Source organism: Dendrobates tinctorius, unplaced genomic scaffold, assembly GCF_039654945.1.
Source record: "Dendrobates tinctorius isolate UK_male_01 unplaced genomic scaffold, ASM3965494v1 ptg000016l, whole genome shotgun sequence".
NCBI classification, from domain to species: Eukaryota; Metazoa; Chordata; class Amphibia; order Anura; family Dendrobatidae; genus Dendrobates; species Dendrobates tinctorius.
The window spans coordinates 77,171,726-77,198,163 of NW_027361684.1; the positions used below are offsets into that span (position 1 = coordinate 77,171,726).

General features: G+C 44.8%; 1 protein-coding gene across 6 annotated transcripts in view; it reads right to left on the reverse strand.

Moving 5' to 3' along the window:
* PNPLA4 (patatin like domain 4, phospholipase and triacylglycerol lipase) overlaps positions 1-14,439 on the reverse strand; it is a 130,274-nt gene extending 115,835 nt beyond the window's left edge. For 2 of the 6 annotated variants that reach the window (XM_073565973.1, XM_073565970.1), the window contains exons 1-4: positions 14,061-14,414; positions 10,133-10,318; positions 2,387-2,481; positions 2,022-2,157 (exon numbers count right to left, since the gene is read on the reverse strand). In XM_073565973.1, the coding sequence (XP_073422074.1) occupies positions 2,022-2,157; positions 2,387-2,481; positions 10,133-10,318; positions 14,061-14,111 (468 nt within the window). In that variant the 5' untranslated portion in view covers positions 14,112-14,414. The other 4 variants (XM_073565972.1, XM_073565977.1, XM_073565971.1 and 1 more) reach the window with 4 other exon arrangements.
* Positions 14,440-26,438: the final 11,999 nt, after the last annotated feature.

Sequence of the window (26,438 nt, forward strand, 5' to 3'; positions counted from 1 at the left end):
TTACGGAGAATGAGGCTGGTTCTGGGCAGAGAAGATTTACTGGAAGATTGCCCTCTCAGGCATCTCCCAGTTTCTCTTTATTTCCAACAATTCAGATTTTCTTTGATAAGACATGCAGGGACATTAAGAGACTCAGGCTTGACAAGCCTCGCCAAAACAATCTGAGTAGAGGGGAGAAACTGGCTTTGAAGAGTCTGAAAAATAATGACTCTTTTGAAATTAAGGAAGCTGATAAAGGCGGGAACATCGTTCTATGGCCTAAAAACATGTACTGCCTGGAAGCCCACCGCCAGCTTGATAACATTCAATATTATCAAATCTTACCTTCAGACCCGACCACTATCTTCAAGGGCCAGCTAGACAGATTACTCTCTAGGGCACTCCTGAGTGGTACCATCAATAAAAAAAGCATGATTTTTTGATTACCAGCCATCCGGTTGTACCAACATTCTATCTATTACCAAAGGTACACAAATCTATTATTGAGCCCCCGGGCAGACCCATTGTATCTGGGCTGGGGGGTTTGTACGAGAAACCTTGTGCTTATCTTGATTTCTACTTGCAGCCTCTGGCCCAGCGGTTGGAGTCCTTTGTCCAGGATACCACTCATCTGCTGTTACTTCTGAAGGATCTGGAAATACCCGATGGCACCATTTTGGTCACCCTAGATGTGGAGGCACTCTACACCAACATCAGCCACAATCTTGGTATGGAGGCTGTCTCTTATTTTCTAAACCACCATACCACGGGTGATAGGGGGCATGACACGTTTATTCTGGAGCTGTTAAAATTTGTCCTAGAAAAAAACTATTTTGTCTTTGATAGGGCATTTTTCAGGCAAGTGTCTGGGACCGCTATGGGGGCGAAGTGTGCGCCCTCCTACGCCAACCTCTTTTTGGGTTGGTGGGAGGAGACACACGTCTACCAACAAGACAGCTTTTCTAAATGGGTGATCAAGTGGTTTAGATACATCGATGACATTGCCATCATTTGGTCGGGGTCTGAAACTCAACTAATGGACTTCATTTCAGCATTAAATGGGAATTGTTGGAACATCAAGCTTACGTGTGCTTTCTCTTCCAGCTCGGTGGATTTCTTGGATCTTAGGATCGGAATTTGCCACAACCGTATCACTACAACACTGTAGTGTTAACAGTAATTTTTTTATTCTTTTTCAAGGAAATTTACGAAACTTTTTTTAGGGACCAATTCAGTTTTGAAGAGAATATGGGGTTCCTATGGTTTGGAAGATACCATTTTAAAAACAGCGCCCCTCAACATTTTCAAAATTGCTTTCAGGTAGCTTGTGAACTCTACAGGTAATTTTTTTTTAATGCAAAGTGACATGACCGGAATGAAAATAAATATTTTTACCTCTAAACAGGCCAATACAGCTGGAAGACTGTAAGGCTGTTATTTGACCATGAATTGCCGTCACAAACATCAGGACCACATGATCAAGATCTCAGGGTACCGATAGGATTAAAGAGGGCGCCCCCACATTCTGCTAACAATCAAGATGCTGCAGTCACTATTTACAACAGTACTTATAGGGTTAAACGACTATGATTGGCGCCATCACTGATCATGGCTGATGCAGCAAGTTGTCAGCTAAAGTGTATAGCTGATAGCTGCTGGATTCTCTTATATTGAAGGTCATTTAGGGGTTAAGCAGACTTTTCAACATTTAACCTTTAAATGTCACACAACAATGTCTATGATTCCGCTAGATGCTTTATACGGTGCGCTGATCATGAGCAGTGCAAGCTTTTGCGGTATGTGATACAGTTGCAAAATTATAGTCTATATAGGTTTGATTAAAACCTCAACAACAATTACAGTTCTCAAGAAACTAAATAATCATCCGCCCTATGAAAATAATTATTTTGTCGTAAAAACACAAGTTATTTGATTATATCAAGAAGAATGAAATTTCCATTAAATCAAACATGGAGCTCATCAGGTTTGCTGCAATATATCGCATTTAGATATGACAAAGTCAATGATGACAACGTTGTTACCTTAATGAGCTCTCCTCTAGAGGCAAAACTTGAAACCAAGCAATTTTCTAGGCGTTTAGAGTTTGTGATTGATACGTAGAGACGATTCTCCGCTATCTCGTGAGCCTGAGCAGGTAGGATGGTTTCTATGCCTTCCCTATGGCAAAGAAATGATAAACATTATTCATATTTAATTATTTAGCAAGCAATAAATATTTAACAGGTGTTCTGCATTCAGCCGTAGGTTCGGGGACAATGCTTTTTTTGCATTCCATTGTTGTGGAAAAGAAAGCATCTGAATCGTTAGGTAGTTATAAAGCAAGGGCCACAAATCTATAATCTTTCTCTTCTTAAGCCACGGTGCTCGGTCATATATACTTGCTCACCTTAAGTGTTTCATAAAATCATATCTTGGCTTAACCACTCCGGGAAATCGCTTTCTAAAATCTTCAGAGAATGTGTAGAGGAAATCCTTACTTTCCTAAAAGCCAAGGGAAAATTTCTAGTGACAAGTCAATAAATGGATGAATGTAAAATTTATTGTAAAAGAAGAGAAGACAAAAACATAAAACACATAAAGACATAACAGATTTCTTCTGCCTGTAATTAAGGACTGGTTCTCACACGTGCGGTGCTTGTCTGCTTGTCTACAGTGTTTTACCAAACCTGCCAGATGTTACATGAAAAACATTGGGGAATTATGGATTCATATTTCATAAGACTGATTCATAACATTGTTGACTGCTGCTATAATTTATAATGCATATTTTACATTGGATTTTTTAGACTGCGTGGCTGACGCTGGTGTATATATATATCACTATGATGATATTATGTGCTGTATTTATGTTCCAGCTGATAATACAATATAGGCTAAAATAACAGAAAATATACATTGAAAAGTAAACAATTTCCTTTTTCAAGTTCCCAAAATCTGATCTCAACTAGTGTGTTGCAATGATTGGCTGCCACAGTCACATGACTACACAAACATTATTGTTGTAGAGGTTTTAATAAGCACCAGAGGGGGACCATAAAATTGTCAGTATGGTTCAGTGGACTTGAAAGGTGAAAACAATAATATTTGTTATCTTCTACTGCAGAGGATTTCTGTTGTGGTGTGTAAAAACTTTATGACAATGTATACAGCTAAGTTTGCAAAAGTTTTTTCACAATGTGCTCAATAAAACATGAAAATGTAGCAGGTTCACTTCCAAGGGCATCTCTCAGTAGGATCAACCTTCCTAAGCTGTATGGATGAGCATGGAGGTCATAGGAAGCTAAATAAAGTGACACATTGATACCTGCAATCTGATGTCTTTTTCCAGAGATATCCACATTTTTCTAATATGTAAATGAGCCACTAGATGGGTCAGACCAAGATCTCCCTGAAATTCTGCCTCCAGAGCTTATTCTAAATGAAAGGGGCGTTACCAGTGTGAGACATGTTGATCAGGAGAGCAGGCTGTCAGCCATTACATGTGTCATGCTGCTAATGCTCCCTTTTTTGCTTAAAATTAACTATGGGTTGAGATGCTTAACGATATCTATCTCTGATGCATAGCTCTTAACAGCTCATTTACATATCAAGACAAATGCACATTTCTCTGGAATAAGATATAGAATAGCAGATTTAAAGGTATCATTTTATTCAACTTCAAATGTCTTACGTGCCCATGTAGGTGTCTTAGTAGGTTTAATCCTACTAACTAAATTCAATCTGTCACCAGGTTTTTACTACTTCAACTGAGAGCAGCATGATGTAGAGAAAGAGACTCTGATTCCAGTGATGTATCATTTAGTTTACTGGATACAGAGGTTGTGACACAATCAGAGTTGTTAGATGTAATATGAAACAGAGATAAGAAAGCTGACACCACCCACCCCAGTTTCCCTATATACATAGTCTATTGATAGTGAGCTGTTAATCACAGGAGGGGCAAACTCAGACTAGCTTTGCTCAGCTAGTCTAAGGGTACCGTTACACTTAGCAATGCACCAGCGATCCCGACAATGATCTGGATCACTGGTGCATCGCTAAGTGGTCGCTAATGAGCTGCCACACAGGCAGATCTCACCAACGATATCACTGGGGTCGGGGGTCGCTACTTACCTGTCAGACGCTGCGATCCTGGCGTCCTCCCGCCTGCGTCCACGCATCGCTCATCGGCGCCACAGGAAGCCCAGCAGGAAGTGGCCGACGAGAAATGATCCAGGACCTTCTCGCGTGACCAGCGATGAGCAGCGGGGGAGCCAGTCGGAGGTAAGTATCAGACATAGCGATATCGCTCTGTGTAACGGGGGCTTAAGCAAAGATAATGCTCTATTGATAAAACCTTCACAGTAAGTAAACGTTGCTAAAGTCAACTCTCTGCTATGTCTCAACCACAAAACTTGACATGTAAGATTCATTACACGGACCTTCTACTGGGCTGAAATGAGAGTTGTTATGGTCAGTGATGACCAGGTTTCATTTACTGTGTGGGGTTGCTACTCTGGAAATAATGTTTTTGAATTTGGTTAAAAAACACAATTATTTTTTAAGGAGCGAACATTATAAATGTACAATATATACAAGTTATATCACACCATGTCCTATGTGGACATGTATTTTAGTAAATCAGAGTATGCATTAGGTGCAAAGCATCCAAGTTTTCAGGAGGACAGATCACACAAGATGTTCTTATCAGAGTACAGGCTACAAAGCACAGTCAGCAGTTTGCTGAGGGTAGTGAGTTGAGAAGGAAATCTCACACTGTAGCATCAGTGCCTAGAAACATCGTGGAGAATCAATACCTCAGGGGCTGTAAAAGATAATATTTTACTGCTGTCTCTACTACTCGTATTGATACATGACAGAAATGATAACAGCAATCCATACTCACAGCAAGGGACATCCACAAAAATAAGGTCTGGAGTAGAGGTGACTGGATTAGTTCAAATTTGCTTGCTAATGTGGTTTTTCCCTTATTCTTTTAAATTTAATTTTCCTTATTAGGTTTTGGGTGTCTCTCCAGACCCCATAGCATAATAAATGTAATATGTAAAAGAAAAAACCTTATACTCATCTTGTCACACACCTCTCTGAGCCCTCCGCTACTCACTGGAACCAATCCAATGTTTGCCTCATCTTTTGATCCTCCACTACTCACCTGGAAAGTCACGGCATCATGACGACACAACATGTTTTGTGACCTTTTACGCGTATGAGTAGAAACCTCCCAAGATATCCTCTTTTATAAGCCAGAAAACCTGGCTCAGTGTGAGAGGCTCGAGGATAAGAATATATGCAGAGGACAGGACTGGTGGTAGTGAGTACCGGAGGATGGAAAAGCTAAGTTCAAAGATTTTTTTAAATTTTTTTTTACTTTTTGATAGGTGTTTATGGTTCAGAAAAATAGTGGCGAACAACCACCATTTTGCTGTATCTTTGCCGAATAAACCCCTTTCCGACATTGGGCGTAAATATGCGCTGATGTCGGACTCCGTCCCTTTGATATGGGCTCTGGTTCTGAGCCCACAACTTTTCCAGCACATGTCAGCTGTTTTGAACAACAGACATATGCCTCTAACAGTCATGGGTGGAATCGTGATCCACCCACGGCTATTAACCCGTTAAATGCCGCTGTCATCGGTGACCCAGCCACCTGATCGTAAGTCACTGATGGGTCAGGATAACTCTATGGTTGTCACTGCCGGATTGCTATGAGCCCCGCCCGGTGGCCAGCGCTTATAGCAAGTGAGTAATTCTGCTACATACATGTGACCTGATTGGATTATGGTAGCTTCTAGTCTCCCATGAAGGCTATTGAATCATGCCAAAAGTAAAAAATAAAAAAAAGTTTTTAAAAATGCTGAAAAATAAATTATTAAAGAACAAATCACTCCCCCTTCGCCTCATTCAAAGTAGCAAAACAATAAAAAATCATACATACGCATATTTTGTATTGATGTGTTCAGAATAGCCTGATCTATCAATATAAAAAAGAATTAACCAGGTCATTAAACGGTGTAATGAGAAAAAAAGTCAAAACACAAGAATTACACTTTTTTGGGTGATAACGGGCAATCAAAAGATCGTACCTGCACCTAAATGGTATCATTAAAATTGTCAGCTCAGCGCACAAAAAATGAGTGATAACTCAACCCAAGATCATGAAAAATGGAGATGCTATGATTATCGGAAAATGGCGCATTTTTTTAGCAAAGTTTTTTTTTTTTCACCACTTAGATGAAAAAGAACCTAGACATGTTTGGTGTCTATGAACTTGTAATGACATGGAGAATCATAATGGTAGGTCAGTTTTAGCATTTAGTGAACATAGTAAAAAAAAAAAAAAAACACACAACAACAACAACTGTGGGATTGCACTTTTTTTGCAATTTCAACACACTTGGAATTTTTTTCCGTTTTCCAGTAGAATATATGTTAAAACCAATGGTGTCATTCAAAATTACAACTCATCCTGAAAAAAAGCAAGCCCTCACATGGCTATATTGATCTAAACATAAAAAAGAGTTATGGCTCTGGGAAGAAGGGGAGCAAAAAATGAAAACGCAAAAACGAAAATACCTCCTGGGGTTAATAAATCCACTTTTTGAAGATGCAGACTGTAAAATTTGAGTCATATTCAATTCCCCTCAAATATATTCGCTCTGGAACTAAAAACAAATGAAACATTTTAACCAAGAAAGCTTCTCTGATGTGGAGGTGGCTTCTCTCCTGCATTGGTGTTGACACAGGAAATATATTCTTCTCCTTCTGTGTGTCTGTAATGTCATGAGTTCTGTGTCCTGCTGGCTAAGCTATTGTAGTTAATTAGTCAACAAACCTTATGAAGCATGTTACCAACATAGATAGGAAAGTTACCACTCTGTGTCGAAATTAATGCAGACATGGTCCTGACTGGACCATGGGACCTGACGTTAAAATAGTTCTATCATTTTTTTACTTAAAACTTTCAAATCCAGGTAGAAAAAAAGCCTTTTAACTTAAGGTAACCATCAACATAGGTTGTGAAGAAAAATATGATTTTTTTCAAAGGCAAAGGTGTTCAGAATCTTTAAAGCTGATCTGTATACATTATTAAATAGATCTCTTAGAAATGATGAGGCTGGTGTATTCACATTGTAAATTCACTACAGGATGCCTGTAGAATTCTTTTTCCCTTTAGATAATAAAATGAGCATTTCAAAAGTATAGCTAGAGCTAAGGCCAGGTTCACATAGCGTTATGGCAGTCCGTTTAACGGATGTGTTGCAAAGCGGCATTAACACGATGTAACGCAACCGTTAACGCACCCATAGAATGCCATAACCTAGCGCATCGCTAACACATGTCATAATCGGCTTGCATTGGCGATGTCTCGTTATGCTGTGACGGACCCTCGGACACAGTCTACCGCGTTCGAGGGTCCTTCATGGCTAGTGCAGAAGGAGCAGCTGCACTGACATGATCGATCAAACGTGATCAAAAGAAGACTAGCGTTAGCACAGTCCGTTTAACGCATCTGTTAATCGGACTGCCATAATGCTATGTGAACCAGGCCTAATATACTGCAGGATGCAGCAGGCCCCTATGGCCTGGATCACACTTCCGTTTTTTAAAATCCGTCCAAATCCGTCGTTTTCCGTTAAAAAACAGATCTGCCATTTTTTTGGAGGATCCGTTTTTTGGTCCCATAGACTTCCATTAGCGGTTACCGCGGATCCGTCAAAAAACCAGATCCGTTTGCGGTAAAACAGAAACTGATCCGTTTTTTCACACAAAAACGGATGCAAAAAACGGATGGCGGATGCCAAAAAACGGATGTGTGAAACAGGCCTATGATAAAACACAGAGGCAGCACAGGTGCAAAATACCAATGAACAACCATTCACACAACTATCCTACATGGGTGGGGGGGTTAGACCTAATTCAGATGTTTGTGTTGCATGTACGTGTTTTTTTCACACATGGACCTTGTGTCTGTGCAGAACCCACAGAGACATGTCCATTTTTCTCCAATATCACAGATGAAAGAACCACTATGGGTCGGTGAAAAACACGTAAAGCACAGGGATGGCATCAGTGTACTGTCTGTATTTAACATAGCAAATGATAGGACAAGCTTTTTAACTAATTAATTTATCCGTGAAAAACACTGATGACACTGATGGTTAAAACACATGGCCCAAATACTGATGACAGAGAGATTCAAAACACTGATGACACTGATATCATTTCTCAAGTACGTGTATAAACAAGGAAGTCTGAATGAGGCCCAAGTGTTATAAATGCACAAGTCACACAGATACATGTAGCGCACCATGCCAGCCTACACCCTATCGGAGATACCCAAACTATTAGATTTTGTGGGCTGCCTGGCACTATGTAATTACTCCCCACAAGAATGAACACCCTATTTCCCCCTCTATCTTTATAGATGCTGAAGTCATCCTGCAAGAAAATGATATGTTTTAAATATTTTGTCCAAAATACAGAAGTTCACAGCACACATTAAGCGTCCTCATTGTCTTTTGAGTCACTACACTCAAATTAAAAGTAATTTACTGAAAAATATATCACATTCAAAAACATCACAGGAAATAAACATCTTTACCTATAACTGGCTACAATGGGATACAGTAGTAGGCCCCAATACTTTTTGGTACTCACCACAGATTCACAGCAAAATAGCTACTGCATTCCCTGCTTCTGGTTTTATACAGGCTATGATAGTCCATCCTGATTGGCTGCATTATTCCATGTGATTTAACAGCAGCAAGGCATCTCTACAGGATTACCCTAAACAGCAGTCTTTATCTAGCTGACAGATATGCGTGGCATTGAAAGGGAAATAAAATATGAACTGTCGGACCAGATTATTAATGTATCATTCCAATTAGAACATTTACATTGGGAAATTAAAGGGGTTGTCCACTACTAGAGACAACCCTGTCTTAAAGGCCTTAGTTTCATGAGTCACTAAAATCTGAAAACCTTTTACTCACCTCTGACTGCAATGAAGAACAATTTTAATCCTATTCTATATATCGGGACTATTTTAATACTATTAATACAAGTGAAGTTTTACCCTCACTATGTTTTGCATAAGTTTTACCATATAATCACCTTAGGTCTACAGTATATACTATGATACCAGTAATGTCTGTTCAGGGTCCCGCAGGGCATGAATGACCTTCTCATGTCACATGAGCACTGCAGCCTATGAACTGCTGCGCTGCTAATAGACAGTCTTGCTCCTGCTTCATGTGTGCAGAATATGGCTAGCACTGCCGCCAGTTCAGGAGGTGAATATAAGCTTTTCTCATTTTAACTGGAGTGACTCAGGCATTTAAAAGAAATCTGTCACCAGATTTATAGCATTTCATCTAGAACAATATAGTGTAGAGAAAGAGACCCTGATTCCAAAGATGTACCACTTAGACTACTGTGGGCAGCAGTTGTGATACAAGAAGAGGTTTTAGATGTGGCATGTAGCAGAACTCAAAAAAACTTCCCCCGCCCACACTCCTGATTAGCAGCTTTGTGTGTACATTGTATACTGTCAGGAAGCTGCTATTTGGGGTGTGTATGGAGGAACGTGGGGTGCTAGTCCTGCAGTGATAATCTCCTGCTGATAAAACACTCTTTGTATTGAAACAATAGCATACAGCCTAATACACATTGCTGAAATTAGTGTCTAAGCCCCTACCTTGTGCTGCCCTCGGATTACATAGCAACACATGCTGACAGATTCCATTAATGAGCAACCCCTTTAATGCAGCGTTCTAATTCTGTACACTTATACCATCTCACCCTATAATGACAATTGATTTTAACCTTCAGTTTGTCCTTCAGGGTGACATCACATTTGTAAATAAAGAATATTGGCGTATTCTTCTAATATGTTCCTAATACTGCCATCATTAACTGATGCATTATCCAAGCAGTTACCTACCTTCATGTATGTATTTATATGCATTTAGGTTATATTTAGTGTTTGACTTAATAACTAGTTTACTCTGTTAATTGATGTATTTTGATCAAATTAAGTAATAATGACATCAAACAGCCAGATAAAGATTTATCTCTATATCTCCATGAAGCTGGCTGTCTGTGTGAATTTTCAGATTGTACCTTTAATTACCTGGATTTTGTGCGGTGCTGTTAAAAGGACTGTAGCAACCAGGGACCCAGCTGAAGCGCCAGCAAAGACCTTTACGCTACTCAACAGCTTCTGGCCATGTGTTAGGAGAGCAGATGCTGCCCCCAAGTGGTAAATGCCGAGAAATCCACAGGCAGAAAAGGACAGATTCAAATGCTGCATTGTGTTCTAGAAAAATGACAGTAAAACAGAAAAGCTTTGTATCAAGGTTAAAAGCTAGAGATGCAAATCATTTCCCTTTCTTTATAAAAAAAAGAAACCTCATAGCATTTGTTATATGAAGGTTACTTGATAATTCAGCATTCTAAACATTTTTTTTAATTTGGGAAGTTCGTAGTGAGGATCTCTGAGTCACGCGTATTGTGTCCTTGTCACATAGGAGCTCAGTGAGAATAATGATGGGGCCTTATTTAAGGGGCACTGGTGAGCTGATTATTTGTGGACCCTGATGGGTCTCTCACAATTTTTGACTACGTATTAATAGGTTACGAAATATTAGTATCATAATTCTGAGGCCTTTATTTGTGTATCCTGTGGCTTGTAAGTGTTCATATACTAATAAAATGGCATGATCAATGTAACTTTGGTATTACTGATCTTTAAACCTATGTTTAAAGGGAATCTGCTACCAAGTTTTTACTACATCGGAGTGCAACATGAAGTAGGTGCAGATACCCTGATTCCAGTAATGTATCACTTTCTATGCTGCTTGATGTAGTTTTGATAAAATCACAGTTTGCTCTGCTGGAGATCTACCATTTTTCAGAATACTGAATTCTGCATAATCCCGCCCGTGCCACTGAATTTCAGATTTCTGTTTACACTCTCATAGGTAGAAAACTGCCAATCGGTGATAGGGGTGGAGTTATACAGAGCTCCTGAGGACTACATGGCAGCAGGTTTACTAGTACTCCAGTGATAATCTCTGGCTGCTAAAACAAAGGCGTTATCAAAACCATGTCAAGCAGTGCAATAAGTGACACATCACTGGAATCAGGGTCTTTGCCCCTAGACTATACTGCTCTCAGATCAGGTGCCAAAATCCTGGTGACAGATTCCCTTTAAAAGACTGCTTTGCTATATTTCATGCTATCAATTAAACATTGAATAAGAGTATAAGGCTATGTGCACACGGTGCGGATTAACCCGTGGATTTTTCCGCACGGATTTTGCACAATCAGCAGGTCAAAAGACCTGTGGTTTACCTGCAGATTACCCTGCGGTTTATCACCTCCACAATGGAGGAGATGGCAAACCGCAGCGGAATCTGCAGAAAAGAATGACATGTCAATACTTTCTGCAGAATTGAAACCCCAGGCAAAACAGCGCGGAAAATTCCACACCGTCTGCACAGCGGTTTCAATTTTCCATAGGCTAGAATGGTACTGTACTTCACCTGCAGTTCTGCTGCGGATCCGCAGGGCCAAATCCACTGCAGATCCGCAGCAGAATCCGCACCGTGTGCACAAAGCCTAAAGGTACAAAGACAACAAGGGAGTATGCATGGTAACAAACTTAGTCATTATGCTTCGTATGCTAGGAAGAAAAGGCAACTTGTAACTGTATATATAATTATACGGCCTCGGACTGGCGCAGAGGAGAACAGGAGAATTCTCCGGTGAGCCCCTGTGTAGGAGTGAGCCACCATCCTCTTATATGAGCAGTACTTGGCACAATATATATATATATATATATATATATATATATATACATACACATTGTATACAGGGTGGGGCATTTATATGGATACACCTGGGTGGGCCATTTACAAAGTTGGATCCAAAACGGATGACTTCAAAGCCATGGTCACCACCCATCTTGAAAAGTTTCCTCCCTCCAATATACTAATGTGCCACATACAGGGAGTTGATATTACCAACCATTCCCATTTTATTTAGGTGTATCCATATAAATGGCCCACCCTGTATATATATATATTTGGTCATGTGTTATATACTGTTTTCGCCGTATCACCTCATGCCATTTGGAAAAAACCATGCGGTCACTATGACAGCCAGCTGCAATCTGGACTTTAATATGTTTGTATTGTCCAGAACCTCATAGATTGTCTCTCTCTTTGGCTGTAAATATTAGTGCTGACTTTGGCGATACCTATAGTATCTGCCAGTGCTTGTCCTACCAGCTGGCACTATCCGCCAGTGTAAGCAAAGATCTAACAATAACTTAGTGACATAGAGCCAGATGACACATAAAGCCGAGGCTTCTCTGCTCGGCGGGCTGCGCTCCCCCTTCCCCGCACAGTACTGAGAAGAATGTGTCAGTCTCTGGGCTGTGCCAGCTCTCATACAAGCCCAGAGCTGTGGCTTCCAAGCGAGCTGCACGCAGCAAACATTTGTTATTCCAGTTCTCTGACCTTTTCTCTCCTGCCATTGAAACCAGGAAGGATTTTTATTTTTTTTTTTTTTGTACGCCTTCCTTCCTATGTCACTACCCAATAACAGCGAATATTGGAACATCCAATAGGGGCGCCAGACTCATTCACCATGACTGATATAGAAGGGTGTTTTTTTCCCCTCCGGAGCTAAGCCTCTTATTCAAATGCCGTATATCTTGACCTAAATTTCACCTCAAAGTGGTTCGTTTTTGTTCGGTTCTTTTATCGCTCGTTGGGTCCAAGCACAGTACGAAAGCCTGCCTGCACTGTACAGCCTTCCTTCAGCTGTCCTTTGCAGATATATAATTCATGGGCATGCTGTCACAGGCTTTCACTTAGCGATTTCCGAGCTCACAAATACATATCACTTTTTGCTATTACACAGAAAGAATCCTATCATGCCGAATGTATTATTCACAGACGTCTCAGTTACTTCACTGCGCTGACACATATAGCTAATCCCAGATACCCTCACTACAATCCAACGGCTGTAGCCCGGTATTTTGTGTAGTTCTTTTACGCCGTAGATCTCCGAGAGACAATGAAAGGGCATGCATATTTTATATATCCAGAAGCTTTGTGGAGCAGCAAGTAAATGCATGTAACACATTTGATACTTGTTTGACAGCACTGGAGGTTTTCGGAAAATAATTGCTGGAATGATCAAATAATAGGTTTAGTATATTGTAGAAAATGCACAGGTTTCATGTTTCCATTAACACGATGCAGGATATTACGCATCACTAAGGCTACTTTCAGACTTCAGTTTTTAGGCATCAGGCGCGATGCGGCGAAAAATGTATTTGCCGTAACCGGCGCCGGTTGCCACCGGATCCGGCTTTTTTCCCATAGACTAGCATTATTGCCGCATTGCTCCTGATGGCCATGCGGCGTGTCCGACTTTTGCCGGATGCGGCAAAAAATGCCTGTCCGGCGTCTGCAAAAAACGTTCCCTGCAACGTTTTTTGACAGCGCCGGACCGCTTTTTTCCAATGCGCGTGCCTGAAGACTCTCTCGCCCTCTCCCTCTCCTGCACCATCTCCTGCCTCAAGAGATGATCCGGCGGGCTGTGGCTTCTATCGGATTAGGTTTGACAACTTTTCGCCGCAGCCCACCGGATTTAAAAAACTGAAGTCTGAAAGTAGCCTAAGATTGATGAAAGCGAAAATGTAACACAATAAAATAATAAAGTAAAATAAAACTCTGATTTGTCATGTCGTTTGCTTATGGCAGGGCTATTTGATTGACATTGAAGATATTTGATGTGAAATGAATGTCTCTGATTATGCTCTGGGGTTTCTCTGAAGAACAAAGCATAAGAAATATAGGGTAAGAAAAAAAATAACTAATAGCTAGCTACAAGAAATAAGCAAATATATTCGAATGGAATTGAATTCTACTTCAGTATCAAAAAAGTCTGAAAGAGTCAAAATGCATATATTTTTGTAACTGTTTTCAATGTGGATTCAGAAGAACAGTAAAGGGTCTTCAAAACACTAAAAAAGAAATACTTACAGTATATATCACCTTACTGTCAACCTCATCAGCCCCTTTGTTCTGTACCATCCCCTGTCGGTCCTTGGCATATTTTTTTTATCAGAACTAGAGAAGAGCGAATATTTCAATATTCGGATCAGCTCATGATCGCTGAATTTGCAATATTCGCCGATTTAATCGTCAATGAAATTGCCGACTATAGCCGAGCATACCCAGCACAAAATCCAGTGTTTCCCAAGCTGTGTGACAGTGTAGGAAACACCAGCATAGGACGTCTGATCAGCGGTGAAATCATCCTTGCCGGTCAGAAAGCCATGGTTCCCATGCTGTCGGAAGACAGCGTGAGTGCTCAGCTGTGATCAGAGGTAAAGAGTTTACCTCTGGCCTCTGGTGTCTGCTGATGGGACTACAACTCTCATCATCTGACACCTGCTGCCGCTAATTACAATGAGAGCAGGTGTGGCAGATGGGAGTATTCATTAGCCGCTCCTGTGCTGTAAATAAATATTTAAAAAAGGCATGGGGTCCAGCAGAGTGAACCTGAACCCAATTCACTTGACAATACAGTGTTTGACACCCCATTCATGTAACAATACAATGTTTGACACACTGGCATATGCACGACAGCGTGGCAAACACCACTTTTAATCGACAGTAAAATCATCCCCGCTGGTCAGAGAGCCACAGTTCAGTGCTGTCAAAAGACAGCGTGACTGCTCACCTGTGACTGGAGGTATTCACAGGCTGGGAAGGGGCCATGGATATTGGCCCCCTAGCCTAAAAATAGCAGCCTGCAGCTGCCCGGAAATGGCACATCTATTAGATGCGCCAATTCTGGTGCTTTGTCCAGCTCTTCCCACTTGTTCTGTAGCGGTGGCAAGTGAGGTTCATATTGTGGAGTTGATGTCACCTTTGTGTTGTCAGGTGACATCAAGCCCAAGGATTAGTAATGGAGAGGCGTCTTTAAGACTTTTATCCATTGCTAATCCTATAGTTGTATAGTAAATAAAGACACAGCCAGAATAAAGTCCTTTATTAGAAATAAGACTAAACACAGTTTTCCAATTTATTTAAAAATAACGAACACAGTTATAATCCCCTGATGCGTAATTCCACCGAAGCCCTTGTTCTCCTGTAATAAAACTAAAATGAAAAAAACAACAGTATACCATGCCTGTCTGTTATTCTGCCCCACGCCATAATCCATGTCTGGGATATTAATAGTTTTCAACCTGGACGATGCCAAGATGCAACGTCCAAGCTGGGAACCACTGGGGAATGAGCTGCTGTGAGCGGAACCTCAGTGTCTAGTGGTGACGTCATTCCCAGCCGGGATGAACTGCTATGACCTCGGTCAGATCCCTGCTAGCACCATGGGAAAAAGTCAGAGCTCTTCGTAGTTCAAGCATAGTGGCTTTGTGGGGAGGAGGGCCCCCGCAGAGAGTCCGGGCCGGAACCAAAAGGACCGCCATCTAGGTTCCTAAGGGAACTGTACCCGGGGAGTGAAAGAGGGAGGTGGACAGCTGAGAGTGACAGAACAGCAAGGGGAGGGGTGAGTATAAAAGGGACAGGAAACGCGCAGGGGAGTCAGTTGGCAGCACGGCAGAGACAGAGCAGGAGACTGTGAGTTTGAGAAAGCCGGAGCAATGGACACTGAAGGGAGAGGAAGCCAGCAGCTTAGGGGACATTTACAGTGTCCTGTCGTTAGGAGATGCCGGGATTACCGACCAGAGACTACCCACGGACATCCGTGGCCGTTGCCGCTGTACTCCAGCCTGTCCGCTGCCTCTCGCGATGACTACCGCTCTTCTTCAGCCCGCAGTTGCGGCCTACCACGGCCTCCCGTGGACGCTGCCACCCAGGTGCCACCCGTGGCTGCGGCCTGTTCATCACTGCCCACAGCTGCCATTCCCCGCTGCAGTCGGCAGTTGGGGCCTGCTCCTCGCTAGCAGAGAGACTTGGTGCATAGACCCAGGCCATGCACGTGGCCTGTAAACCGCCATCCCTGGAAACTGTGACACAACCCTGCTTGGGGGGACTGGAGTTTCCTTAAAACCCGTGACTAAACGTGACCCCACTGTCTTCATAGGGGGTCACCACCTCAAAGGACCCCTTCAGGTCCTATTGTGCCCCTACTCCAGTGGGTGCCGGAGCACCCGAATATGACACCAGATCATCAACAACTGGGCCCAGCAACTACGACACCAAAGTATCTTCTTCAGAGATGCTGAGGGACAATGGAACGGATAAGTGGCAATATAGACACTAAGGACTCATAGTTGGCCATACCGTGGCCTTATAGTAGCCGGCCTCTCCCGGGGTAGTCGTACTCCCTTTAATAGTGTTTGGTTGTTTTGAGTCCCTGCGTGGACATTTATTGTTATTTTTTCTGGTTGCTTAGTATAGCCTAGTGGCATTCATTTATAAAAGTTATTTTCAAAAGTATTCTCAGTCTCGCGAATCGTCACTGCATCCTTTGTACCTGCTTTACCACATTTGGCGAAGTCGGCAGGATGCAGTCCCCGAGCGCAGACAACAGCACCCTAGACCAGGGCAGGGCCGCGAACTCAAGAGATAACGGGGGCTCTCGTTCCAGCATCTCGTTGGGGGCCATGCTGAGCAACCTGGCTAGGTTTTCCGGCTCCAATACCATGCTATGGAGCTGGGCAGAGCGAATGCGGGGGCTTTTCCGGATGCACCCGATGACTCACGACCTGGAAGCTGAAGTAGCCCTCATGGAATTAGACGGGGAGGCTTGGAATGCAGTAATGTTGAGGCCCCCGGGACTCCGCAACACCTTTGGTAGAGTTTTGCAGATTTTAGAACAGACTCATGGGGACCCGACCAACGTGGGGGAGTTAAGGACCCGATTGTTCAGTCGTATGCAGGGGGAGGGGGAGACCATCACCCAATATATGAATGTCCTCCTAGAGTTGCACACAGCCATTGAACGGAAGGACGGCGTAGGGGTAGGACCTATTGACATTACACTATGCAACTTGTTGGTGATTGGTCTGCGGGATCCGTTAATAAAGCAGGCATTACGGGAGCAGGTCAGAGTAAACCCAGGTATGGATTTTGTAGATGTGGGGAGTCAGGCCCGTGCTCGAGAGCAGGAGCAGGGAATGGCGGTCCCTGTGGGGAAGGTCCGGAGTGTGGAAGCTTCTGTGAATGCAGTCGAGGAGCCTAAATGAGTAGAGGACATGAAACAGGAGTTGAAGAACATCAAGGGCGAGCTGGCCGAAGTGAAAAGATGCACTGAATCTGGGACTGGACAGTCTAATTTCAATCCCGGCCCCTGGGGGCCCAAAGCTATCCGGGGTGGCCGATCCTCACAGACCCGGTGCTATGAGTGTGAGGAACTGGGCCACTTCACCCGAGAGTGTCCGCAGCGTGGGAAATACCCACAGCGGCGGCCATTAAATTAAAGGGCTCCGGGCTGGGGGGACGCCGCTCAGAGCCAGAAACCACGATCAGGGGTGGTGGAAGTCCCAAAAATTTGGTCGCAAAGTGTCCAGTGGTATGGGCAGAAGTCGACAGCTGGGCCGTCCGGTGCCTAGTGGACACGGGGTCCCAAGTAACCACTATGCCTGCAACTTATTTCCGGCAGAATTTCCCCGAGGCAGCGAGACCCCAATGGGGGCCCATGATCAAACTGGTAGCCGCCAATCAACTACCGGTCCCTGTTGCCGGAGTGGTGTGGGTGCAGGTGACACTGTGTGGAAAATCCCTCGGTCGCAGAGGAGTGGTTCTGACTCAAGGGGAAACCAATAAGCAGCATCCAGTCACCCTAGGCATGAACATACTGCGGGAGTTTGGCAATCTGCTCCTCAATGATCCAATGCACGAGACCCTGAAGCAGTGGCGTTCCCTCACGGTCCAAGGACAGGTATTTCAGCAGTTGGTGCGGGGAGCGCGAGTGCACCAGGACTGCCAGGAGGGCGAAGCTCTGGGTAAGGTCATAGCGCCGGCAGCTCCCCTGCTTGTACTGCCCCCTGGCCAGACGGTGATGGCTCTGCCAATGCAAGCCTCGATACCATTGGAGGGCGTAGAAATGCAGGTGGAGCCATGCTACTCAGAACACTTGCCTCCTGGCATACTGGTGGCCTGCTCCTTGACCACAGTGCAGAAGGGGACTGTCCTGGTGCGCTGCGTCAACCTTGAAGACCAAGCCATCATCCTGAAGCCCCGGATTGTACTGTCCAAGCTAGTCAGGCCTTTGGAAGAAGTGCTTCCGGCCCCTGCGGTCCAATTGAGGGTACAACCCGAGGACCCGTGGGCAGTGACTATTCGGACTATACAAGCTGCCGAGATCTCAACCCAGGAGAGGGGTCAAAACATCCTGGAACAAATGTGGGCCGAGCTTTCCGGTCTGACTTCAGCTCAACTTTCCCAGATAAAATCACTGCTTGGACAGTATCACGAGGTATTTGCTAGTCACGAGGAAGATTTTGGATGCACCACTGCCATCATTCATGAAATTCCCATGGCAGGAGCAGCCCCCATCCGGGAACGATATTGGCAGATCCCTCCACAGCTCTACCAAGAGGTGAAAACTCTACTGGCTCAAATGCTACGAAAGAGAGTCATCCGAGAAAGCCAAAGTCCCTGGGCGGCTCCCATCATGTTGGTCCGCAAAAAGGATGGCACCCTGCGGTTCTGTGTGGACTATCGAAAGCTGAACGCCTGCACTATCAAAGACTTCACCCTAGTCGAACTGAGACGCTCCGAGCGGTCAACAGCTGGCAAACCCCCCTTACGATACGAACAGGACCAGTTCATATGGCAACAAAAGCAGACATCTCCACAGACCAACCCCAACATACTAAAGCTCTCGCCCGAGGATTGGCGAGCATACAGGGTGGGGGAGTGTGGGGAGGAGGCCCCCGCAGAGTGTCTGGTGAACTCCCTATTCTGGTGAAGGAAGGTAATGAGCCTGATTATCAGGCACCTGAGCCTGATGAGGATGACTGGCTGAGTGGAGTCACAGACTGGATCTAAGGGCTGCCGACGCCCTTCTGCCCTGCGGGTGATTTCTCTGTGGACTTCTAGGACACCAGTCTGATTCCTGCTCCTCTAAGCTAAGTTTTTCTGCTTTGCCTGTTTGCATTAGTGTTTAGTTTTTGTTTTCCGTGCTTTTCTGGATTCTGCCATTCCCTGCTGGGGTGAGCTGAATCTCCTTTTGCCTGTAGCTCTGTCTTCAGAATATTCCTGAGTACTGACATAGCTTTTTTGAAGCCTAGCGTCTTCAGAGCCTTTTTCACTGTCAGTCTGTTGGCTCTTATTTTCATAGGGTTTTTCACGGATTGCAGACAGCAGCCTTCCTGTCCTTTCCTATGTAGGTAGTTTGGGCCCTGTCTTTGCTCAGTCTATCTTTCTGTCTGTGTTAGTGTTTTCATCTTGCTTCACCGTCATTATTTGTTGGGGGCTGCCTATTGCTTTGGGGTCTGCTCTGGGGCAGTTTAGTTTTCCCCTTTCTTTCTTTAGGCCTAGTTATTTCTCCGGCTGTGATCGAGGGGTCTAGGGCATCGTAGGAACCCTCCACGGCTACTGCTAGTTGTGTTGATAGGTTCAGGGGTCTGCAATCCGATAGCTGCCAACTTCTCTGGTTTTCTGGACTTAGCTAGCAGTTCTGTTTTTGCCTCCTACGGTGACTCAAACATAACAGGGTACTGTACCCGGGGAGTGAAAGAGGGAGGTGGACGGCTGAGAGTGACAGAACAGCAAGGGGAGGGGTGAGTATAAAAGGGACAGGAAACGCGCAGGGGAGTCAGATGGCAGCAAGGCAGAGACAGAGCAGGAGACTGTGTGAGTTTGAGAAAGCCGGAGCAATGGACACTGAAGGGAGAGGAGGCCAGCAGCTTAGGGGACATTTACAGTGGCCAGTCATTAGGAGACGCCGGGATTACCGACCAGAGACTACCGCTTCACTCCAGTCCGGAGTCGCGACCTACCCACGGATGTTGCCGCTGTACTCCAGCATGTCACACACTGTCCGCTGCCTCTCGTGGCGACTACTGCTCGGCTTCAGCCCGCAGTTGCGGCCTCCCGTGGATGCTGCCGCCCAGGTGCAGCCCGCAGCCGCGGTCTGTTCATCACCGCCCACAGCTGCCATTCCCCCGCTGCAGTCGGCAGTTGGGGCCTGCTCCTCGCTAGCAGAGAGACTTGGTGCATAGACCCAGGTTGTGCACATGGCCTGTAAACCGACATCCCTGGAAACTGTGACACAACCCTGCTTGGGGGACTGGATTCTCCTTAAAACCTGTGACTAAGCGTGACCCCGCTGTCTTCATAGGGGGTCGCCACCTCAAAGGACCCCTTCAGGGCCTATTGTTCCCCTACTCCAGTGGGTGCTGGAGCACCTGAATATGACGCCAGATCATCAACAACTGGCTCAGCAACTATGACACCAAAGTATCTTCTTCAGAGATTACGAGAGACAACAGAACGGATAAGTGGTAATATAGACACTAAGGACCCGTAGTCGGCCATACCGCAGCTTTATAGTAGCCGGCCTCTGCCAGGGTAGTCGTACTCCCTTTAATAGTGTTTGGTTATTTTGAGTCCCTGCGTGGACATTTATTGTTATTTTTTCTGGTTGCTTAGTATAGCCTAGTGGCATTCATTTATAAAAGTTATTTTCAAAAGAATTCTCAGTCTCGTGACTCGTCACTGCATCCTGTGTAGCTGCTTTACCACAGCTTCACAGCAGATCAACGTGAGAATTTCTCACCATGAAAGTCACTGAGCTTGAACTGCGGTGACCTCATCACTGACTTTTTCACACAGTGCTGAAATCAGGAGTTTAGCCCTGCTGGGAGTGCAGCCTCAGTGACTGGAGGTATCTTTGATGATGTCACCGCTAGTCACTGAGGCTGCGATCGCAGCAGCTCATTCACCAGTGGTTCTCAGCCCAGACAGTCACATCTTGGCACCATCCAGGTTGAAATCTATTAATCCCCCAGACATGGATTACAGCATGGTACAGATCGACAGACAGGTATGGTATGTTTTTTTTTATTTTAGTTTTATTATTATAACAGTCTGTGTCATTTTTTCAATTAAAGGAGTTAATTCTTGGTGTGTGTTTTTATACAATATTACTATGGGGTTATTAATAGAGGTGTCTTATTGATGCCTCTCCATTGCTAACCTTGGGGCTTGATGTCAACTGACAATACAAAGGTGATATCAACTCCACAAATATGAACCCCACTTGCCACCTTTACAGGCAAAGTGCTAGAATAGGTGCATCCAATAGATGTGCCTTTTCTGGGTGACTGTGGGCTTCTATTTTTAGGCTGGGGTGCAATATCCATAGCCCCTTACCAGCCTGAGAATGCCAGCCTCCAGCTGTCTGTTTTAGCAAGGCTTGTTGTCAAAAATGGGGGGACCTCATGCCATTTTTTAAATTATTTATTTAAATAATTTAAAAAATATGGCATGGGGACCCCTCTATTCTTGTAGACAAACCTTGCTGAAGCTGACAGCTGAGGGTTGCAGCCCCCAGCTGTGAGTTTTGTCTGGCTGGTTACCAAAAATACAGGGGAACTCAAGCACGTTTTTTTTTAATTATTTATTTACAGCACAGGAGCGGCTGATGAAGGCTGTCATACTACCGTAGAATGCGGGCGAGTGCTATGCGAGAAAACATCGCATAGCACTCGGCCCAGGTTTAGTGTTAGGCTCACACTGGGTGTTTTTGCTGCATTTTTTAAGCTAATTTCCAGCTGCTTTTTATAGTACCAGCAAAGCCTATGAGATTTCAGAAATCTCATGCACACATCTTGTTTTTTTGTCATCAGGATTTTGTGCTTTGCAGCATTTTTTTGACATAGAACATGTCACTTCTTTCAGCTTTTTCAGCATTTTTGCAGTATTTTTCACCTATTGACTTGAATGGATGGATGGGGAAAAAACACTGCAAATATGCAGGTTGAATTTTCTTGTAGCATATATGCTGCAGAATAATCAAAGACAGCAGGATGTGACCACACAGTCAGCTCCACTACATTAGATGGTAGGCTGCATGATGCGTCCATGCAACCTGTCATCCAGTAGAGTGGGCCCGAACCCCTTTCACTGGAATGGGGGCCAGAAAATACGGTGTTTGCCACGCTGTCATATGCATGATAGAACGGCAAACACCGCTTCTGATCGGCAGTGAAACCATCCCCGCCTGTCGGAGAGCCATGGTCAGCTGTGATCGGAGGTATAAAGTTTAACTCCAGTCACTGGTGTCAGCTGATGGGATAACTGCTCGCATCAGCTGACACCTGCTGCCTCTATTATCAGTGAGAGCAGGAGTGGATGATGGGGGTATTCATCAGCCACTCCTGCGCTGTAAATAAATAATAAAAAAAAAACTGCATGGGCTCCCCCCTATTTTTGATAACCAGCCAGGCAAAACTCACAGATGAGGGGCTGCAACCCTCAGCTGTCAGTGTTGGCAAGGTTGGTTATCAAGAATAGAGAGGTCCCCACACTGTTTTTTCTTTTTTTAAATAAATAATTTAAAAAATGTGACATCCTGCCTTGCTAAAGTGGACAGCTGGGGGCTGGTGTTCTCAAGCTGGTAAGGGGCCATGGATATTGACCTCCCCAGCCTAAAAATAGCAGCCTGCAGCTGCCCCGAAAAGGCACATCTATTAGATGCGCCAATTCTGGCACTTTGCCCGGCTCTTCCCACTTGCCCTGCCATAGACATCTGGATGGCTAAGTTGACTATATAATTAGGGACCCGTAGTCAGCCATACCGCGACCCTATAGTGACCGGCTATTGCCGGACGTAGTCATGTTCTACCCACTGGTGTTTGCTTGTATATGGCCCCTGCGAGGGCAACTCTTGTTACCCCTTTGGTTGATTAGGCCGTGACTGAGGAAAGTCACCTCCAGTCCGATAAACGTTATTATTAATAGCACCAAACCGGCTCGTGACTCGTCACTGCATCCTGCGCACCTGCGAGTACCACACTTGGCATAGTCGGCAGGATTCAGTCTCTGAGCGCAGACGGCAGTGCGCCTGATCAGAGTGGGGCTGCAGGCGCTGCTGCTAATGGGGGCCCCCGCTCCAGCATCTCCCTGGGGCTATGCTAAGTAACTTGCCCCGGTTTTCTGGCTCCGATACGCTGTTGTGGAGCTGGACAGAACATATGCGGGGCCTTTTCCGTATGCACCCCATGACCACCGATCTGGAGGCTGAGGTGGCCCTTATGGTGCTAGATGGGGAAGCCCGGAAGTCGGTAATGTTGAGACCCTCGGGACGCGGCAACACCTTTGCCAGGGTCTTGCAGATCCTGGAAGTGACCCACGGGGATCCAACAGACCTGGGGGAGTTGAGGACCCAATTGTTTAGTCGGATGCAGGGGGAGTGGGAGACCATCACCCAGTATATGAACGCCCTCCAGGAGCTATACACTGCCATAGAGAGGAAGGACGGAATAGGAGTAGGGCCCATCGACATTACCCTATGTGACCTGCTAGTGACTGGACTCCGGGACCTGCTAATCAAGCAGGCATTGCGGGAACAGGTCAGAGTGAATCCACTTGTAGCCTTCTCCGAAGTGGGGAGTCAGGCCCGGGTACGAGAGCAAGAGCAGGGGATGACGGCTCCCTTGAGGAAGGCCCGGAGCATGGAGTCTTCCATAAGCATTGTCGAAGAACCTCAATGGATTGAGGAGATGAGACGGGAACTGAAGAGTATCCGGGCCAGCTGGCTAAAGTGAAGAAGAGAATGGAGCCCGCGCCCGGCCAGCCTGGCTACAATCCCGGGCCCCGGGGGCCTCGCAATACCCGGGGTGGCCGAGCCTCACCGCCCCGGTGTTATGAGTGTGGAGAACTGGGCCACTTCGCACGGGAGTGTCCGCGACGTGGGAAATACCCACCCCGGCGGACATTAAACCAGAGGGCTCCGGGCATGGGGGATGCCGCTCGGAGCCGGAAGCCACAACAAGGGGTGGTCGCTAAGTGCCCAATAGTATGGGCCGAAGTTGAGGTTCGTGCTGTGCGGTGTCTGCTGGATACGGGGTCGCAGGTAATGACCATGCCGGCAGCTTACTTCCAGAAGCATTTCCTGGAAGCGGCAAGGCCCCAGTGGGGGCTCCTGATACGACTAGTGGCCGCAAACCAACTGCCGGTACCGGTCGCCGGAGTGGTGTGGCTTCAGAAGACATTGTGTGGTAAATCCCTCGGCCGCCGGGGAGTGGTCCTAACCCAAGGAGAGACTAACAACCATCATCCGATCATCTTGGGCATGAACGTACTGTGGGAGTTTGGCAATCTACTCCTCAACGATCCCACACAGGAGATCCTAGGTCAGTGGGGTTCTCGCACGGCCCAGGGGCAGGTCTTCCAGTGGTTGGTGCGGGATGCGTGAGTGCTCCAGGAGTGCCAGGAGGGTGAGGCGCTGGGCAAGGTCATCGCACAGGCAGCCCCCCTCTCGTGCTTCCTCCAGAGCAGACGGTGGTGGCTCAACCGATCCGCGCCCCAATGCCACTGGAGAGCATGGAGGTGCAGGTGGAACCATGTTGCGTGAAGTGCCTGCACCCTGGCATCCTGGTGGCCCACTCCCTTGCCACCGTGTGGACATCTGGACGGCTAAGTTGACTATATAATTAAGGACCCATAGTCAGCCATACCGCGGCCCTATAGTGACCGGCTATTGCCAGACGTAGTGGTGTTCTACCCCGTTGGTCTTTGCTTGTATAGAGCCCCTGCAAGGGCAACTCTTGTTACCCCTTTGGTTGATTAGGCCGTGACTGAGGAAAGTCACCTCCAGTCCGATAAACGTTATTATTAATAGTACCAAACAGGCTCGCGACTCGTCACTGCATCCTGCGCACCTGCGAGTACCCCACTTGCTGTGACAATTTATATATACTTCATATACATAACATGGTGGTTTTGGGAAAAGGGCATAAATTGCTACTAATTTATATGTGACTAGTTCTACTGTATGTGAGTGTTATGCGTTTATTCAGACTGTCTGGACTTTCTACCTTTCCTCACATCCATATATGATTGTATAAATCTGTTTTACCGCATTCATGATGATATTCTAAGCAAATGGATACAGGCCATATGGCCCTCTGTTTCTAATCTGTCATCTTATAGAATGATATAGGAAATTAGGGATAGCCATGGCACGAGCAGGGGAGCCATTTTCGTATTTCTTAGGGTGTCAACCTCCGCACCTAGGTAGGTGTTCAGAAAGTCATTTTGTATAGGGCCAGGTCACTCTTTTCTTCACATCGGCTGAGTGAAATTGTTATCAGATGGTAGCAAGTATTATCAATTTTTATATATCCTCCTTATGTCCACTTGCCCTTTCTCCGTTTTTTGAGGTTATTGGGCTAGAATAGTATTTTGTAGTTTTTAACTGCTTGGATTTAGATTTTTCTGACCATATGATTGTATTGGCAGATTCAGCTGGTTAGATTTGGTTTAACTGTTATACCTTATCGATTTCCAGCATTATTATAGCCCGTTTTTTACTAGGCTTTAAAATAGGGGACATCTGTGCAATTTTATATTGTTTTTTTTGTACATAATAAAAGTTATATTTTAATAGGGTTTATTTTTTTCAGTTAGTCACATTTTACAGTACACTTGAAGTAAAATCGATGGTGTCATTCAAAACTAATACTCGTCTTGCAAAAAAACAAGCCCTCACATGGCCATATTGTTAGAAAATGAAAAAGTTATGGCTTTGGAGAGAAGAGGAGCAAAAAACTGAAACTCAAAAATATAAACACCCAAGCTGGTGAAGGGGTTAAAAAAAGAGAATTCTTGAGATGCTTCAGACTTTTGAAGCAAATTTTCACCCTGCAGGCTACTCACAGTATCATAACCAACTTGCTGCCTGGTGTTGTCATTTTGAAAACAGCTCTTGGGAGACTTTGGAGTAATGGCTATCTCAATAATTCCATGACCAAATCAATGTAATGCTGAGCTGTTAGTGTCCCTGGAATGAAAACTAGAGTGGTCCAAGTACTGTACATTATACCACCTCCACACTATAATCCAAGGATTCAGAAAAGATATCAGAAGCCATAAATGCCATAAAATGAGCAAACTTTATTGTGACACTTCATAAATAAAAACTAGTTAAAAAGAGATACATTCCAATACTGCCATCTAGATCTATATACAGTATGTCCAAACCATGTGAAATATAAGTATTCTCATCCATATCATTCATGCCCTGTTTCTATAACATGGTGAAATACTTTCTGGGACTTATGTTGAGAGATCTGCACATGCACTTTAAGTTAACCCTATTTTCCCTGCAGCACACATGGTTATAGTGATTAGGGCATATGTTAGATTCACCACTTATACATGTTGATGTTGTGATATCTCAGTTTGGTATGGTTATTTGTCTTGATGCTATCTGTA